Genomic DNA, 18370 nt, shown 5'->3' with positions numbered 1-18370 from the left:
GAGAGAGTGGAAATTCCACTCAATTGATTGGAAAGTAGCTTGGCCACTCAGTTGGTTTCTACCCAGGGAGAAAATGTTGCTCAGCAATGCCTGAAAATGAGAAGGTTGTGTCAAAGAATTTATATTCACATCCTCTGAGATCAATAATACCGATGTGTGGAATGCAGAATAGTCAGACACCATTTGTAAAATATGTCCATCTGTTCGTGCTGCATTTGTGGTCAACGGAAATTATTATAACTAGACACTGAGGTAATCCTTTGTCTTTTCAGTTTAGAAGATAAATGTATCTAGTTCAAGAAAAACTGTTGATATCTTAGATATATACAGTGGTACCTCGGGTTAAGAACTTAATTCGTTCTGGAGGTCCGTTCTTAACCTGAAACTGTTCTTAACCTGAAGCACCACTTTAGTTAATGGGGCCTCCTGCTGCCGCTGCACGATTTCTGTTCTCATCCTGAAGCAAATTTCTTAAGCCGAGGTACTATTTCTGGGTTGGCAGAGTCTGTGACCTGAAGCATCTGTAACCTGAAGCATATGTGACCCAAGGTACCACTGTAGAGGCGTCTAGCAGTGATGATTCTGATGAAGATGAGCACTTTTTTTCTTGAGTAAATGTTGTTTGTTTGTTTTGCCACAGTCGATATCTGGCTTTTGGATCAATGCTGCCATGTTGTTTTTTACAGGTCCACTCCTACTTAAAAGTCTGCATGGAAATCTAAGGTCTTTGGTATTGCAATTTTTAAGACAACTGCAGCTTCTGTAGCAAGAGCTCTTTAAGCTATTGGCAGGGCTTCGTGTATGTGCTGACCCAGAAACCACTGCAAATGTATCAGACTGCGTATTTGGAGAGCCTGGTAGAGGCTCTTTTTTCTTGAGAGGCATGGCAGGGTGCCTTTCAGTTGTTACTACAATCTCCTTTTACAGTAGACCTTCCTTGTGTAACCACAATCAGGTGTGAGCCCTGCCCTGCTTGTTGGTACCAGATCAATGCTTGGCTGCCCAGATCTATCGGAGCCAATTCTCAAAGACTAGTCAGTTGGTAGGGAATATTGCTGACCTTGTGAGGTCAGATATTGGCAAAAGTTATACAAGCCACTGGCAAGAACAGGTTAAGAAGGTAGCACAAGTATAAAGTGAGGGTTGTGAGGAGTGAGATAAGCTGGAGCCAGAGGAGCTGCCTTGGACTAAAGGAGCCGTCCTTACTTGGGCAGTTGTTTTGAAGTTCAGGCCTTACAATATGACCTTCATATTTCTAGTCTGCAGTGGTTTTTATGGGGTTTGGCCAGAATAAAATGTGTCCCCTGGACACATGCAATGGCCCAATATCTGGAGGGCAGACTATGGCATACTTCCAATCCTTGCTAAACCCCATCCCAGGCTTAGTCCACTTCAGTTGCATTACTGACGTGCATTGATGATAAGAATGTAAGGCAAGGGTGCACAAATAATGAAACATTGCTGCACTTGAGGTGTTGACTTTGCCCCATAATTTTAGCATGTATGTTGCAAAACACTCTTCGAACCCATTTATAATGAGGTACTCTATAAATGTCAGATTATGCAAATCAAAATGATCCACATTTCAGTTTTCCTGTTTATATGCTTTAGACCACCACTTGTGGCATTTCAGTGTTATCCAGATTAAAATAAGAAATCCTTATTTTCCAATTATGGTTTCCCACATTCCAAGCACTCTAACATGCCCTCTTCCAGTAAATTATAGAGATGACTTTTTTATTCTCTTCATAACCCTCCCCCCAAGAATTTGTGTTTTCTTTCTATAAATATTAAGAGGATATATCAGTTTCTTCAGAGAAGGAAAAAGTTGGGAAAGAAAAACATTTTGAAGTTGCACAACTGTGGTTGATCTAAACAGAACAAGCAAGCAACGTCATGTATAGTGTTTCTAAAGAGCTTACTGTTTAGTTTTATAATAGCAGTATTTCAAGGGTGCTGATGATGCAGTGGGAAGAATGGATTGTTCCTATTGCGAAACTCTTTATTAGTTACTTGTACTTTGAAAGTGAACAAAATGGAAGTATGCAGGCATTCCTCATGCAATGTTAACAATAACAGGACATTTTTTTAAAAAAGGCTAACAAAGACTGGCTGTTTGAGAAATAGTGATTTATCAAAGCAACAGTCAAGCAAAATAAATGTTTGGCATCATTACTAAGGATGGACTGGAAAATGCATTTGTTTTGCTGCTTTCCTCTCCTCCAAATGTACCCTTATAGGTTTGTTTTAATACCACCTCATTTGCATTTTAGAAATGGGTTTGTTGCTCAATAAGTTGCTCAAGCCTCTCCAACTGTATCTTAAATTGAATTGACTATTTTGTTTTATTTTGTGAAAAATCAATTTAGTAATCTAATATTAAATGTGCAGTTTAAGGCTGTCAACAGCTTCTTTTTTAAGCAAAATAGGTGGAGGGGGCGGAAGAAAGATACACACCTGGTCTGGTTGTGTTTGGTTGTGTCAAATCTCTGCACGTTACTCATTAGCAGAAACAAACTGTTTCTTCAGGGGGGAAAACAACTCCATTTCTTTTCCATATTAGGGAATTTTACAGACTCCCATTTACCCTAGAATCCTATAATACTGAGCTGGTGGGCATGTCAGGCTGTTTTAAGTTAGAAACGAAGCTTTAGAGAAAGTAATAGATGCTGCGATTTCTCGTGAAAGGCTTCAGCTCTTGTTAAAAGCCTTTGCCCCCCATCCTGTACATGTGTAATGGTCAGCACCATCCGTGCTTTAAAAGTGGTTGGGCAAGAAGGCTGAAAAGGCATGGCTTATAAACATCCTCTGTTCAGGGCAAGGCCATTTGCCATATGAATCCCTGCAGTTGCTAAGATAGCTTTGCCCTGTGCTCCCCCATTATGGGAAGCGTAATATACAGAGGTGGTGAACAGGGATAAGCTATTAATGCTCATCCTACTACTTTTGGGATGGAGGTAAAGATAAGGGGACACCTGACCATTAGGTCCAGTCATGACTGACTCTGGGGTTGCGGTGCTCATCTCGCTTTACTGGCCGAGGGAGCCGGCAGACAACTTCCGGGTCGTGTGGTCATGTGGCAAACCAGAGCAGTGCACGGAAACGGCGTTTACCTTCCCACCGAAGCGGTACCTATTTATCTACTTGCACTTTGACGTGCTTTCGAACTGCTAGGTTGGCAGGAGCTGGGACTGAGCGACGGGAGCTCACCCCGTTACGGGGATTCGAACCGCCGACCTTCTGATCGGCGAGCCCTAGGCTCTGTGGTTTAACCCACAGCACCACCCTTTGGGTGCGTCCCTTTGGGATGGAAGGAGGGCCTAAAACTCAGTGGCAGAGCATCTGCTTTGAATGCAGAAGGTCCCAGTTCCCTTGCATCTCCAGGTACAGCTCAGAGAGGACCCTGTCTGAAACCCTGGAGAGCTTCTGCCAGTCAGTGCAGACGGTGAGTTCGATGGACAATGGTTTGACTCAGAAGAAGGCCGTTTTCCATGTTCCAGTGGCGGGTTTAGGGCAAGATGTCCTTGCTCAATTGGTCCCCTATTGGACTCCCAGAGGAAACCGCCTTCTGTCAAGTCAAGACTCTTGGTCCACCTAGCTCAATATTGCTGACACTGGCAAGCAGCAGCTCCCCAGGGTTTCAGAGGAGGGTCTTTCCCCAGAACCTTCCCCCGCCTTTGCAACTTCTACGCCACCCCTTTGACCTATGAATTGGGCCAGCGTTGTGAACTACGCTGGTTTTATTTCATTTTTAAAGCGGCATGTCACAGTGCCAAATCTCTTTGTTGTTGTTTTCCTTTTGAACGGCCCCATTCTGAGAATGCACCACAAGCAGGCTGACCCCCGCAGTCCAAAGTATATTACTGTTGGAAGTAACTTCCATTGACTTCATCGGAGCTGGAGTATAAAGGGCACGTCCTGATAAAGCTTTTTGTGGACAGTACCATTTCAAGCTGCAGGTGGAAGGATAAATTCCTGAGAGCTGCTTCATCTACTGATACAACTTGCACACACAGGCCTAGTATGTCAGAGAGAAAGACTGCATTCAGCCTTGTCCCCAGCATGGTATTTTTCACACACACCCCCTTCCCCAATTTGAAGCATTTAAAGGTATAACTTACCCCCCTCCCCCTCAACTTGAAATGGTACAGTCCAGGAAAAGCTTTTGCAATTGAGTATATAAAACTGGCAAGTTTTGTATAACCTTTAGCTTGGAGAATGTCTCTTCCCATCAGTTGTTAACATTGACTGCACATTGTATTTTGCATACAGATTTTTCTTCTTCCTCTGTGTAGCATCAAGATGACACTAGAGGGCAACTGAGAGTTTTCTTTCAGGGAACAAATCTGCTTGGTTTAATAATGCCAGCTAAGTGTTTAAAACATGATAAAGATTGATTTTCCCTTCTTGCAGTTTTTTTTAAATATATATATATATATATATACATGTAGCTTCTGGTTCTTTGTTGACAGCAAATAATAAACCAACTAAAGGGCCTGGGAAGGAAGGGAAAATATAGACAGTGGGGGAGAATGGCTGCTTTTGCCCAAATAAGGGATTATTTTTTGGCTTCCTCATATGTTAGATAATGATCAACTGACAATTGGTCATGAGTTAATAATGCTGGATGCTGAAATATGCATACCATGTGGCAGAAAAACAGCTCTGCCAATAAGTACAATCACTGCCATAGTTACACATCAGGAGGGGGGAAGTCATGGGGAAATGTCTAGAACATTTAATGGCATGTCAACTTAATCCACCCTGTTTCCTAAAAAACAATCAATGCTGACTCTTTCCCCCCAAAAGATGTTACAGACACACACACACACACACTCACTCACTCTCTCTCTACTGGTAAGCGTGGAATAATTTTATTGCTTATAGGGGTTTTTTTATTCTATAGTGCTGACTCTACCAGACTGCAGTCTTACAAAAGCTTTTGTCCTGAATAGGAGAAAACACTTCTGAGCTAGGGGAAAGGAAAATCATTTTTTCAACATTTCCAGTGTAGAAACATTTGTCTTTTCCACTATGCAGCCTGTCCCAACCGCTTTTGAGAGGCCTTGCAGTACATGCCTGCTTCAATGATTATTTATTTATCTACCCTGACAAACTACATGCAGCGGGAGAAAATAAAGTGGCATGCTTCATCTTGGCATCCACCTGTTTCGGGGTACAATAGAGGACTTCACCTTTTGGGGTTGGAAGCTGCAGTGCTTGTGTGGCTGTGGAGACCGATGCGGGAGAGAGATGTTCTGTTGCAGCTGGGGCAGGTGAAGGCGTCCGGTTGTGCTAGTGCAGATACAGTGGTACCTTGGGTTACAAACACCTTGGGTTACAAACATTTCAGGTTACAGACTCCGCTAACCCAGAAGTAGTACCTCGGGTTAAGAACTTTGCTTCAGGATGAGAATAGAAATCGCACGCCGGCAGCGCGCTGGCAGTGGGAGGCCCCATTAGCTAAAGTGGTACCTCAGGTTAAGAACAGTTTCAGATTAAGAAAGGACCTTCAGAACAAATTAAGTACGTAAGCAGAGGTACCACTATACAGCATGGCAGGGATAGTACAGCTCCATGGCAGGGCTCAGGTTTCACCTGAGTACCCACATTTCCAGTATGAGGATACTGGGGAACAGGGCAAGGAAGGGCCTTTCTAACCTTCGACCCACTGATCTGCTGCTACATAATTTGTACGTTTATCTTTACAGTGGTACCTCTGGTTAAGAACTTAATTCGTTCCGGAGGTCCATTCTTAACCTGGAACTGTTCTTTACCTGAGGTACCACTTTAGCTAATGGGGCCTCCCACTACCGCCGCACCGCCGCCGTGCAATTTCTGTTCTCATCCTGAAGCAAAGTTCTTAACCTGAGGTACTATTTCCAGGTTAGTGGAGTCTGTAACCTGCAGCGTATGTAGCCTGAAGTATCTGTAACCCGAGGTACCACTGTATTTGTATCTATGTTAGGTTGCATACACTTCCCAGGTGTTTCCCCATCTAGGCATCTTCCAGGGCCAGGTTGTGCCACTTGCCTTCTGGACAACTACTTGCCACTTGCAGAATTGGTCCTCCTTTCACCCTCCTCATTGGGAATACTTAGTTTGCGTCTTCTAATAGGATCTTCCTTTGGGGGGGGGGAGGGAGGTTTTCCTTGCCAGTTCAGAGATCTGCGTACAGTTTTGAATAACAAATTCAGAGCCCATTGCCAACTGGAAGGTTTCATGCCAGGTGCCAACTGGGGATTATGGGTGTGGTGGCTGAAAGCCAATCTAACTTTGCAAGAGAGACGTTCTCTAATAAACAAGGATCACATATTCCAGTTAATATCCCAGGTGGCTCCTTCCCTAACCCCCACCCCAAGACACTCACTCCCCCTATTCTCATGGGAACTCTCCTTGGAAATGTTTGTGGAACTTTGTCTCTGATTTAGTCAAGGAGCTTAACCATCTGCTTAACTTTTAAGCATAGGCATATTTGAATGAATGTTATTAATACCCTAAGTTTCACATAACCTCTAACAGTTGCTGGATGAAAATAGGTACATTTGTTTGCCGTTACACAAGAGAGCCACTCCACATAGCGGAGTTGAGAGCATGGCATGTGACCAAGCTGCTTTCATGATGGTGGGGCCCTGATGGCTGGCAGAATTTTAGAAACATCACTTTCAAATATACGTTTTCCTATCACTAAGAAAGCACTTACAGTCGTACTTTGGTTTTCAAACAGCTTAGTTCCCGAACATTTTGGCTCCCGAACGCTGCAAGCCTGGAAGTGACTGTTCTGGTTTGCGAACTATTTTTGGAAGCCGAACGTCCATTGGGGCTTCCATGGCTTCTGATTGGCTGCAGGACCTTCCTGCAGCCAATTAGAAACTGCACTGTGGTTTCTGAATATTTTGGAAGTCTAACGGACTTCCGGAACGGATTCCATTCGACTTCCAAGGTACAACTGTATTTTATAGATATGATCTGAATGTTCATTCATTTCAATAGCTGGTGCCCGTTTTCAAAGCTCAGCATATATTAACAACGATACAACACCTTATCTTTTCCATAGAACTCTGTTTGCACAAAATGGATCCTTCATATCAATGCTTTCCTCCATTCTGCCTTTTTCAGCCCTACTGATGTCAGAGGTCCACTGTTGTTGGTAGGGCAATGCCCACAGAAGTTTCCACAGAGGTGGAGAAGGGGTATCTGACATTGGAGCTCATTAACATGCATTAACCCTTCTGTTTCCCTCCCCTTATGGCTTTGATTTATGGGCTACTTTTAAAATGAGGCTGCATTTTAAATTGCATTTTAACCTGTATTTTAAATTGGCTTTTTTTCTATTATGTTTTTATTGTAATTTTACTGGTGTTAGCCGCCCTGAGCCTGGCTCTGGCCGGGGAGGGCGGGGTATAAATAAATTATCATCATCATCATCTATTTAGGCATTTGTTTTTTAAAAAAGACAGCTAGCACTGCCTCCTTTTGGAGATGGTTTCAACTACTGTTACTAAGTTATTTGGCTTCTTTATCCATGTTCCGCTCCTTTCCTTCATCTCAGTCCTTTCCTGCGCACTTAAAGGGGGTGGGGGATGCAACAGAGATTTCTATAATTCTGTGAAGCTGGAGGCAAGCGAGGGATAGAGAATGGCTATCACAGTACATTACTGTCATACAAAAATAGTGTCTTTTTAAAATGTTTCTGAGAGGCCCTAATACCTACAGGCCAGAACGGAATAGTCGCATCAGGAAATAAGCATAGCATTTAGAGTAAAAAGCGGCAGGGGAGGATAGGATTTCGATCATTACTTAATACATTTGTTAAGTTTGTGAGACGAAATGAGTGGGAAACGGTGCGGGTTGTGGAAGTTCGCTTACATGATTCCAGCAACTGCCAGAGAATTCCAAGAGTACTTTGTGTTTGGTACATGTCAACGATCCAGGTATTTCAAATGAAGTAATACATTCCATTCTCATTAAAAGCCTTTGGCAGCAGCACTGATCTCTTACAATACGCCCAGGTAGCTAGCTGGACTTCAGCTATGTTAATAGCTCCTTTCAGCAACCTGTGCTCTGTAACAACACTTCTTGATGTCAATCAAAATAAATGAATTGAAAAAACAAACCCACATTTTGGCGAGGACTCATCAAATGTTAGTAAGAAATATTTCATGCTGTAAAACCACAGTAATGCTACACTCACGTTACTCTGGTTGTCTTAGACCATCTAAAAATATAGAAAATTATTTGCCCATAGCAGAAAACTGTGTGGCATCTGGGGGGGGGGGGGGTTGTACCACAAAGAATGAATGGGTCATGTCTTTCTGTATCTTTGGTTTGCATGGCACATAGAATAGCATCTCTGATCAAGGACTTCTCTGATTCATATCTCACATCTGCCATGAATATGGTAGGCAGCCTTGGGGCAAGCTACTCTCTCAAAGCCTCACCCAAATCTGCTACTTGGAGACAGTAATTCAGGATTACTTTTCAGAGTTGACAGGGCTATTTGAAATAAAGGATGGTGTGAACCACTTTGGTCACCCCGAAGCACTATACAAATTCTCAGTATTTTTATTATTAGCCTTTAAAATCTCTTGCAATTTAACTGTTTGTGAACTGCGGTCGTTTTTCTTCATTTTGCATATTTATTCGCATAGATTAAGACCTTCAAAGTTGGGAGATGTTAGCTAGCAGTTTTCAATGTCTAATGGCATTCATCTTGGGCACAAAATAATATTGGAAGGGGCAGTAAAAAAATGGCTCCCATAGAGCTAATGGGACCATCCACCTAGGACAAGGATTCCTCACATTTGTTGCATGGATTACTATTGTTGCGATTTAATGGTTCTTTGTGGGCTACCATATTTTGTTACTTTACAGCCATCATCTGAGATGCAATGGCTTCTACTATAATTTCCCTTTATGGCCACTCCAGCAAAACTGTGAACATGTGTATGGGGCAGAACTGTCACTGTTAGGGGCTTTGTTAAAGTTTCCACTGCAGCCAGTTGCACTGCTGTTTGCTTTTTAAAGTTAAATATTAATTTGACTTGAAAAGTGCCTTGTCTCTTCAGCAAGATTATAGAAACCCCCCTGCACCTCAGCATTTTCCTTTATTCTTTCTAATGTCTCATTTGGGAGTTGAAAGTATACCTACACCCTGACTACTGATGATTCCTAGGCCAAAGTTCATAACTATTATGCTTGCCTATGTGATTCTTTGATCAGTCTATGACAGGGTGGATTATTATTTAATACTGAGGGCCACATCAGGCATTCCCCGCCCCCACCAAATTTTCAGACTTCACACATTATGATTTTCTGCATAGATAATGGATGTCCTTTCAGTGTGAGAAAATATATCTTAATGAGCACACCTCGCCTGATTTGCTGTGTTCAGGTTCAACAGGGTGCATGTGTACAGTGGTACCTTGGGTTACAGACGCTTCAGGTTACAGATGCTTCAGGTTACGCTAACCCAGAAGTAGTACCTCAGGTTAAGAACTTTGCTTCAGGATGAGAACAGAAATCGTGCTCTGGCAGACCGGCGGCAGCAGGAGGCCCCATTAGCTAAAGTTAAGAACAGTTTCAGGTTAAGAATGGACCTCCAGAATGAATTAAGTTCTTAACCCGAGTTACCACTGTATTTGAGACTCAGGTATGCATACCTAAGGACAAAAAGTCAAATGGAAATCAGCTCCCAAAGGCAGGCAATTCTCAAATTATAGAAGCTGCACTGAAACCAATAAGTTCCAGATGTTGATGGTGACTGGAGGTTTAATTGAATTTAGCAGTTTTTAATATTCAACCTAGGGCACTGAAATATCTAAGGCACTAACCTTATTTGGCCAAACTGTGTTTTTGTTCCTCATCAGCCTTATGATAAAAATAAAAAATAGCATGAGTTAATTGTATTCTGTTTCCTTTAAACAATGATGGTACGCTGTGGGTTTTTTGTTTTGGTGTGAGTTTTCATACTGCTATCACTTTTTCCAAATGCAGGAAATCTATGTCCCATTCTTCTTCTGAAAAAGCAAGAGTGAGTTTATCTTGGGAATTCAGAGCTATGAATGGTGTTAAGTCTTTCTTTCTAAAATGGAAAGAGTTGCTAAGCTCAGATTGTCAGCAAGGGCTTGTGTGGTTCTTGATATTTGCAAAATTTCCATGTCACACTGTTTCAGCTCACCCAGAATCCCAGAGTTATTTTGACACCAGGAAGTAGCTAGGTGGAAAAGTAATCATATTTTTTTATTGTACCGAGAACAGTTTGCTTTGCCAATAATTAGGTGAACTTCCTTTTTGTTGCTATTGTACATATTTTGAAACAGAACTTTCCCCCAATCTTTGGTTCTTGTTTGATTTGTGTCACCATACTATTTCCACAGAAATAGTTAGTGTCACAAAGGTCAGGATTAGGGACAAAACAGGAAGAATTGGAGAGCTATGAAAAAGAAAGAAAATGTGTAAACCAGGGGTTTTCAACCTTTTTGAGTCCACAACTCCTTTGACCAACTACATTCTTTCTACAGCACCCCTGTGGGGCACAGGAGCCCAGTTATGTCGCCCCTTGCCTGCAGAGCTGGCAGCCCCTCTCCCTTTTTTGAACACCCTCCCTTGTGGAGTTTCCCCTCAGCCTCCTCTCCTCTCCCCTCTCCTTGGGAGTCCCCCAGGCAGTCTCTGAGGTGGCCCCCTGCCCCAAAGAGAGGTACCTCCTCACACTGTCCATTCCCAAGAGCAAGGGCTGGAGGACTAGTTGGCTGGGCTCCCTTGCTTGTTTGCTTACTCCGAGGCTGCCTCAGCTCCTGGCAACCAGCACCCCCTGACCAGCCAGCCCCAGAGGCACCATTCACCTGCAGAACTTGTAGCCAGGGCTGCTGCAACAAACAGCTGTGCAAGCCTTGGGAGGCAGAGATGCAAGAGGGCATCAGAGGAGGGAGGAAAGGAAAGAGGGACAGAGCCCAGTGTTGCCTGTGGAACCCCTGACCATCATCCAAGGCACCCCAGGGTGCTACGGCACACTGACTGAAAACCGCTGGTGTAAATCATTTGGCTTTCTTTATCTACGCAGTCATGCCAATGGGGTAAATGACAGTTGCTTACAGTAAGGATGACAGGCTGATGTAGCAAGGAGCTCAAGTGGTGGAACAGAAGTCCCCCACCCACCCAAAGCACCTTTTATACTGATTTTTCGAGAAGGACGAAAGCCACATTTAATTCATACCTTCTAAGCTTAATCCTGACAATAGGTCTGGAAGGATAGCAGAGTTGATAGTATCCAAACCTACTGTGGGGTCTAGGGGAAAACCACATGGTTGTGTTCCACTCCCATCCATTCCCCAGGGTAAGACATCTCAGAGGTCCATAAGCCCACCTGCGCCCTGGTAGATTTCACAGTAGCATGGATCCAGGGAGCACCTGGTAGCTCATAGCCCTCCAAGAAGGATGTCCACATCCTCAGGTTGCACAAGCCGAAAAGTAGCCCTTGCAGTGTGCTCAGGTGGTGTGCCAATCCCATCCATTTCAGCCCCTGTACCAATTATAGCATCCAAGTTGATATGGGTATGAGTGGCCTTATCTGTAAAATGTATGGGAAACTCATCGCAGCAGGCCTCCAGGGGTTCTAGGTCTCCTCACCTCCCTATATTAATACAAGGGCCTTCATGACCTGAACTAGCTTTGCTCTGTGACATTGAACAGCTGCATTGGTGTTGGACAAGTAATATTTTGTCACCACCATCTCACCACTGTTTGAATCAAACTCTAGTGTTTCATACTTTCGCTTGGTAGAACAGGTTGTCATAGGCACCTATACTTGGAATATATTGCCATCCATTTAAATTTGTTGATTTATCATTCATTTTAATTAATTACCTGATTAGGTATCTGGTTTAAATTTAAGTCATTTTATATATTACAACATTTTCAATTTAAGGCCTTGTTCGATGACACTGACAGAATCAAAAGTACTGTTCATTATTAGAAAGGCAATTTAAATATTTCCTTCCCTAATAAGTAATTAAAATAGCTTCAAGTTAGGCATGTGTTCCCCTAGCTCATCGTGCGACTGAATAAAAACTGTACTGTACTAAAGTTTTAAGTTGACTGAACTGTTTAAAATGAGCGACTTTCATTGTTGTTTCTTCATTTTCCCATGTACTTGGTCTGTTTCTTTGCTCTTTCATTCTCTTGTTGGCTTCTTTTTAATTCTGCCTGCTTCACAGACAAGAAGTTATGATATTCACAGTCTGTTATGCACATACTTAATTTATTCATGTTACTACATTTATGGACCACATTTCTTCCATCATGGAGCCCAAGATTACGTACATGTTGTTCCCGGGTAATTATCTGGCTGCACTGAAACTTTCTACAAGTACTCATTACATAAACAGGTTTTATGGGATGTCTTCCTACTGTAGGGCCGAACTTTCTACCCCAGGCAACCCACAGTAGTTGTGTTTGCTTTTGCTGTCTAGTTTTCCTCCCCACTACCCCTTAAGCTTGGTGCTATCTCTGTTGCTTGAGAAGAAGAAGGAAGGAAGGAAGGAAGGAAAGAAGGAAGGAAGGAAGGAAGGAAGGAAGGAAGGAAGGGGAGGTTGATGTTGCAGGGTACAGAGACCAGCCAGGCAGCAAACTCTCATAGAATCAGTGCAGAAAAAGCCACCCACCCATTCCTCTCCACGCCAACCATGGGCTACTCTTTCAGCAGATGGTTCAAAGCACCACATCTGGCAAGTTTATCTATCTGCTGACCAGGATCTACTACTTACTTTATTTGAGTTTAAGTTACTCTAACACTTTTCTGCAGAGTTTTGGGTGAACTGATTTTGTGTGTATGTGGTTTATTTGTTTTTTTAAAAAGATGGCATGAATTTTTATCTTCTGACATTCTCAGAGAGAAAATACGGGGCGATCTATGAGAACCCATTTTTATTCATTGGGCATTTTTAACTTCTTAGTTTTTGTTGATTTTGAAAATCTGTTATTCTATTATTGTTTACTTGTATTGTGCTACAAATGGGTTGCTCACTGCCCTGAAATCCAGATAGGATGAAGTGGAGTGTAAACATGTAAAACGAAGAACTAATTCATCCTGTAACAATTCAACATTCTGAATATTCCTGATGACTGATCTCTTTGGTGGGAAGTGGTATTTTTCACTGCATGATCTATCAAATATCTTTTGGATAATCATGTCACCATGAATAAATAGACCATATACATATTTTGTGATCACCTATCATTTTTTTCAGCAGAGGGAAATGTAGCTCACTTAGGAGCGGTATATACAGTATGTGCATTACGTATGGCGATGTGTTAATCTTTTCAGCTGCAATGGAAATATTACTTTTAATGTCAGACTGCCTCTCGCTATGCAGTGAAATACCACAGTCATCACTGATTCATAGAGATGCTTTCCTTTTAATTATACATCCAATATGAATGAGATTTAAAGTTGCATTATGTTATACAAGAAGTAATCTTAGAACATTCTGGATGGAGTCATTTCCTGTCCAAATTCCTCAGCAACCGAAGAAATGAGAAATTCTATATTGCTGCCACCACTACCCAGGCATAAGCAAGATCATTATTCCAGGAATTTGCCCTTTTCTGCCATTTGAAGCTTTTCACTTAATTAATTAAAACTTTAAACCGAGAAATTTGGCAGGGCTTCGCGTGTTTTCCTTTTGTGCAAAACAACACTGCATGCCCCTGAAATTCAGGAATAACCTGTATTTTTCTAAAATGCCCATGCTGGGAACTAGCTGTGCTTTCGTTCTGGTTACCATAAAACAAGTAATCCTTACAAAACCCAAGATCCTGAGCCAGAATTAATCCTCGTCATTTGAGCAACTTCAGGTGCTTTTGCCAAACATGAATTTGCCCCATTTACTCTACGGCAGCCGTTAAATTTTAGTGCTCGCATCAGGCTGCAATAAATCGAGAAAGCACTTTGGGCTCGACGCAACCTCTTTTGAAGGGAGATATTATTGACACCTTCTCTCGCTCACTCTCTCTGGGCCTTAAAAGCGACCCTGGGTTTGTGGAACGCGGCGTGCTCTCCAACTGGTGTCGAGCAAAGAGGTCATGAGCAACAAAACAATTAGGATGAAATCATGAGCTACATTTGTAAACGAGGGAGCAGGCTTCTTGGCAGGGTGTCAGCCGCTAGAGAGCTGGAGTCCGGAGTACACATCCCACTCTCCTCTGTTTGAGTCACTCATCTGTGTTTATATGAGTAACGGAGCAGCTGAGGGGGAGGGGATTTGTAAGCGCCAAGCAAATACTCCGAGCGCTCATTCTGTGTAAGACTGACATGCACACCGAGTCGAGACTACTTCCAGGGATGTAGTGAGCGCGCAGTCACATGCTGTAGCATTCATGAGTAGAGAGATAAATCAAGCAGATGTTTGTCGACTGGAATGGGTAATAATTTCTTTTACTCTCTCTTGATCCCCTCCTCCCTTTCTCCTTTCCTCCCCCCCCCCCCCCTTTCGCATGCTAGCCTCAGATGCCAAACCTTGGAGTTGCTTTCTAAAACACTTAGCGGCAGGCAGTGCTGAAGCATGAAACATTGTGGGGGCGAGGGAAGAAGGTTTGGGGTGGGACCTTTGCTTTTAAGCTGAGGGGTGATGTGTTTGTTTTGTTTTCGTTCTCCACTTGAACCACTGCCAGCAGGAAACTGGGTTTTTCTTCTTCTTCTTCTCCAGAGCATCAGTATCAAATTATAGCAGCCTTGCATCTGAGAGCTAATTAAAATGTAAAATGTCCTGAAACCACTTGTGTGACAAATGTAAGATTAGAAACAATTAGAAGCCACTCGAGAGGCTTGTGGTGTTTAGATTTCTGACATTATTATAATAGTCCCTGGAAGTAATGAAAACAATGGTTACTTTAAAAGAGGAGGGGGGTTACAGCAAGTTATCTCCACTATAATCACAAGTTAATGATTGTTTATCGTTTCTAATGTTGCTGAAGTCCGGTGACTGAGCACACAAGGGTCACTTTTCTTACAGAACAAAACAACTACTTCATTCTTTTCCTCATAGTTTTGTCATAATCAGCATTATATTTTGTGTGTGTGCGTGCCCGTGTTTAAAAGACATCTAAATGTGTGTTTTCCTTGTTTGACCTATATGTAGTATATACTGGTTATCAAAGCAGAACTCAGAGTTTTTCTGTATTGTGGAATCTCTCAGCTCTGTTAAGAAAGACTTGAAGTGTAGCATTAAAGAGACTGATTTGATAAAGTGAGGATTGCATTTCTGTTTGTCTCATGCCTTCAGCGGTTGAACTGTACTGTACAGAAGTACCAATCAATTATTTTGTTCTTTGTGCTATATATGGAAGTGGTTGGTTTTTTCAACTTAGAAAATCTTTGACGCACATAAACATTGCCTAATCAAATACCTTCTACTATAAGGAAATTCCCAGAAGAAGGAATCAAGTTAATGCTTACATTTTACATAATAAAATGGATGTATAAAAGATGTTCACCCATCTGATCTTTTGTTTTGCAAGAGAGCAATTTGTGCTTTCTCAATATTCATTTGGATCCTTGTCATATGTTAATAGCAACAGATTAGCTGGGGTGGCAGGAAATATAATGTAGAAATATGTGACCTAGAAACAGTTCTACTACTGGCAATAACATCCTTGTTTATTATAGGGCTGCTTCAAGGTGCACGCTTGCTTTTGAAGACTGCTCAACTGGTGTTCAGCTGTGTTACCCCTTTGTAAGAAATTGTGCTGAAATTGTTGCCTGTTTGTTTTCAGCGCCAAATCTTAAAGGCAGACCACGCAAAAAGAAGTCATGCCCACAGAGAAGAGATTCACTCAGTGGCTTTAAAGATTCCAATAATAATTGTGAAGGCAAGGCTGTTGCCAAGGTAAGACACTTAGTAATTTTCATCCAACTTCAATTTTGCCTTTCTTTTCCAGTAAAGCATTTCAAAGTAGGGATCGTCCCCACCTCCCTGCCTCTCTTTTAAATGAAAATCAATATGGATTGCAGTTGTTTGAGTGGGTGGGCTTCCTCCCCCCCCCCCTTTACATATATTTTTTTTGGTCTGCATTATCAGGAGCACTTTGGGGAAAGAATCTTTGTTTAAAACTTCTGTTGAGATTTACTATAATTGCACACATACGACATGTTATTGGCATGCCACCTTTCCATAGTTAAAACCATGCTCAAGGCAGCTTACAACATGAAAAAAATACATAACTACAAATGTAGCAAAAGTAGTCAAAAACAATAAATAAAACCTCAGAAGGGACACAACCAAATTAAACCATTTCCACATAAATCATAATAAGATCTAAAGTAAACATACAAAAAATAGTATCGAAAACAGCAACAACAACACCCCCCCCCCAGCAACAACAATCCATAAAAAAATACCCCAACACAGCCTTAGCTTTTGTAGCTGGAGTCAGTCAGGGCCCTGCCCACCCAGGCCAGTTGGAAAAAGGCCTGCAAGGCAGGGAGCAGAAGCCTCCCATTTCTGTAGCTGGAGTCAGCACAGCCTATCTATCTTGAACACCATAGTTTCCTTCAGTATTATTTATCTGAAACATTTGTAAGCTGCTTTCACAAGTGACCCCAAAGTGATTTACATGTAACAAAAGGACCCCACTTGATTCATTAATTACTATCTAGCCTTTCCCCAAAGAGCTGAAGGGCAACGTACATGGTTCTCCATTTTATCACCAGCCCTGTGAGGCCGGGGTGGAAGGTCACCCTAAGTGAGTGGTTTTCTCTCATGGCTGAGTGGGAGTTGAACTTGGGTCTCCCCCGTGCTAGTCCAACATTCAAACATCTATACTACATTGAAAATTAAATTGCTCAAAGCCCTTCTCAGTTGCCTCTCAAATATAATTTGAAAATAACCATATATGAAACGGGAACTTCCGTTGAGTAACAGATTACAGCAAACACACACAAAAATGTTACCTAGAATAACGTTGCTGTTCATCTTTAGAAAAGTTGAAAAGGAAATTCAGAGTGCAAGTTAATATTCTGGATAAGGTCTTTTAAACACATCTCCTTATGCTTGAACCATCTATGGGTCTCGGATTACCATGGGTTGGTTTGCATGCACATGTTAATCACCTGATGAATCATCAAGTGGTGACTTGTATGCATGAATGAGCCATCAGAAACCCTCCAGATATCACCTCCCATCACTTCAGTTACAATGGCACAACGTACAGTATAATGACCATGCACACTGCTGGAAATGGGATAACTATTGGGATAACTCGCTTGGCTATGTTTGTAATACAAAGCGCCAGCCATTATTTTGGCACTTCTTGTAGAAGAGTTTCCACGTCAGCATTTAATGCCTATCAGAAGGCAGAATTAAGCAGTTTCTGTATGAATTTTCTAATGTGAGCTATCAGTTTCCATGTCAAAGTTACAGCCGTCAGAAGGAGAGAAATCAATCTGCATTTCAAGTATGTTTGTACAAATTTAAAGCAGTTTAAACACCAATGGCTACTTCAATCACTTCTTATTTGTCCTGTCCAAATTGTATGATGAAGACAGTTTTGTTTTCATATAGGCCTCCTGAGCTTGTTTTTCAATCCTTTCTTCTCTGTCCTGGGTTGGGGGGGTCAGGGTGAGAAGTGTTTAGCACTGGAGCCCTGTCAGGGGGGGGGAAATTTAGCACCTCTGGATTATGCAGTTTGGACAAGCCAAATGGCAGTCTGATTGGAAGGATCAGAAAGCATTGCCAAGAAAAGTTCCATGTCCTAGAAAATACTTAATTGACCATAGAAAACTTTCCAAATGTGGTGAATTATTTGGGAAATACAGGTGACTTTTGTGGAACCAACCTCATGTCTGAGATCTTTTACGGTGCTTAGTTGGGTTTTGTATGTGTTTTTCGCATTGGCCTCTACTCCACACGTCACAGTAAGCCAAACTATAAATCTTGGCTATGGCTTGTGGTTAGTGAGCAGAGAGTTTAACTAAGAGCCCAGATTCAAACAGCATGCTAACTAAACTTTTCTGTGTTGGGAGTAAAACGGTTTGGGGAAAGGCAAAAGCATTTGCAAGCTTCTCTCCAGGAGCCCACGTATTCACACAGTTCCAGTAAGTCATAGTTTGGCATACTGTACTGTGATGTGCAAACCAAGCAATTGAATGTCTTGAGTTGAGGCCATTAATTTAAGACTTTAAGAGGTCAAATGTCTTGAGTTGTATTTTGTGTCACTTTTCTTGCGATTGATTTATTAGCATTGCCTCCTTGATATTTCACTGATATTGACACAATGGGATGGCACAAACAAAGCTCTAAAGGTAAAATCATGAGGGTTTTGTCATTAATTTTTGCATTGCTCAGTCTTTGGTGTCTTATGGTGTGGCTAGTAC

The 18370-nt window shown here is 42.1% G+C and overlaps 1 protein-coding gene across 4 annotated transcripts in view; it reads left to right on the top strand.

Moving 5' to 3' along the window:
- Positions 1-18370, top strand: part of ARID5B (AT-rich interaction domain 5B) — a 179186-nt gene that overhangs the window by 109742 nt on the left and 51074 nt on the right. For all 4 annotated transcript variants that reach the window (XM_083439911.1, XM_083439910.1, XM_083439909.1 and 1 more), the window contains exon 5: positions 15772-15884. In XM_083439911.1, the coding sequence (XP_083296037.1) occupies positions 15772-15884 (113 nt within the window). The remainder of the gene's footprint in view (positions 1-15771; positions 15885-18370) is intronic.

The sequence above is a fragment of the Podarcis tiliguerta genome (genome assembly GCF_965153285.1).
Source record: "Podarcis tiliguerta genome assembly, chromosome: 5".
In the NCBI taxonomy this organism is placed as follows: Eukaryota; Metazoa; Chordata; class Lepidosauria; order Squamata; family Lacertidae; genus Podarcis; species Podarcis tiliguerta.
Note: the sequence above shows the minus strand (reverse complement) of the source record. Positions and strands in the feature narration are given on the sequence as shown.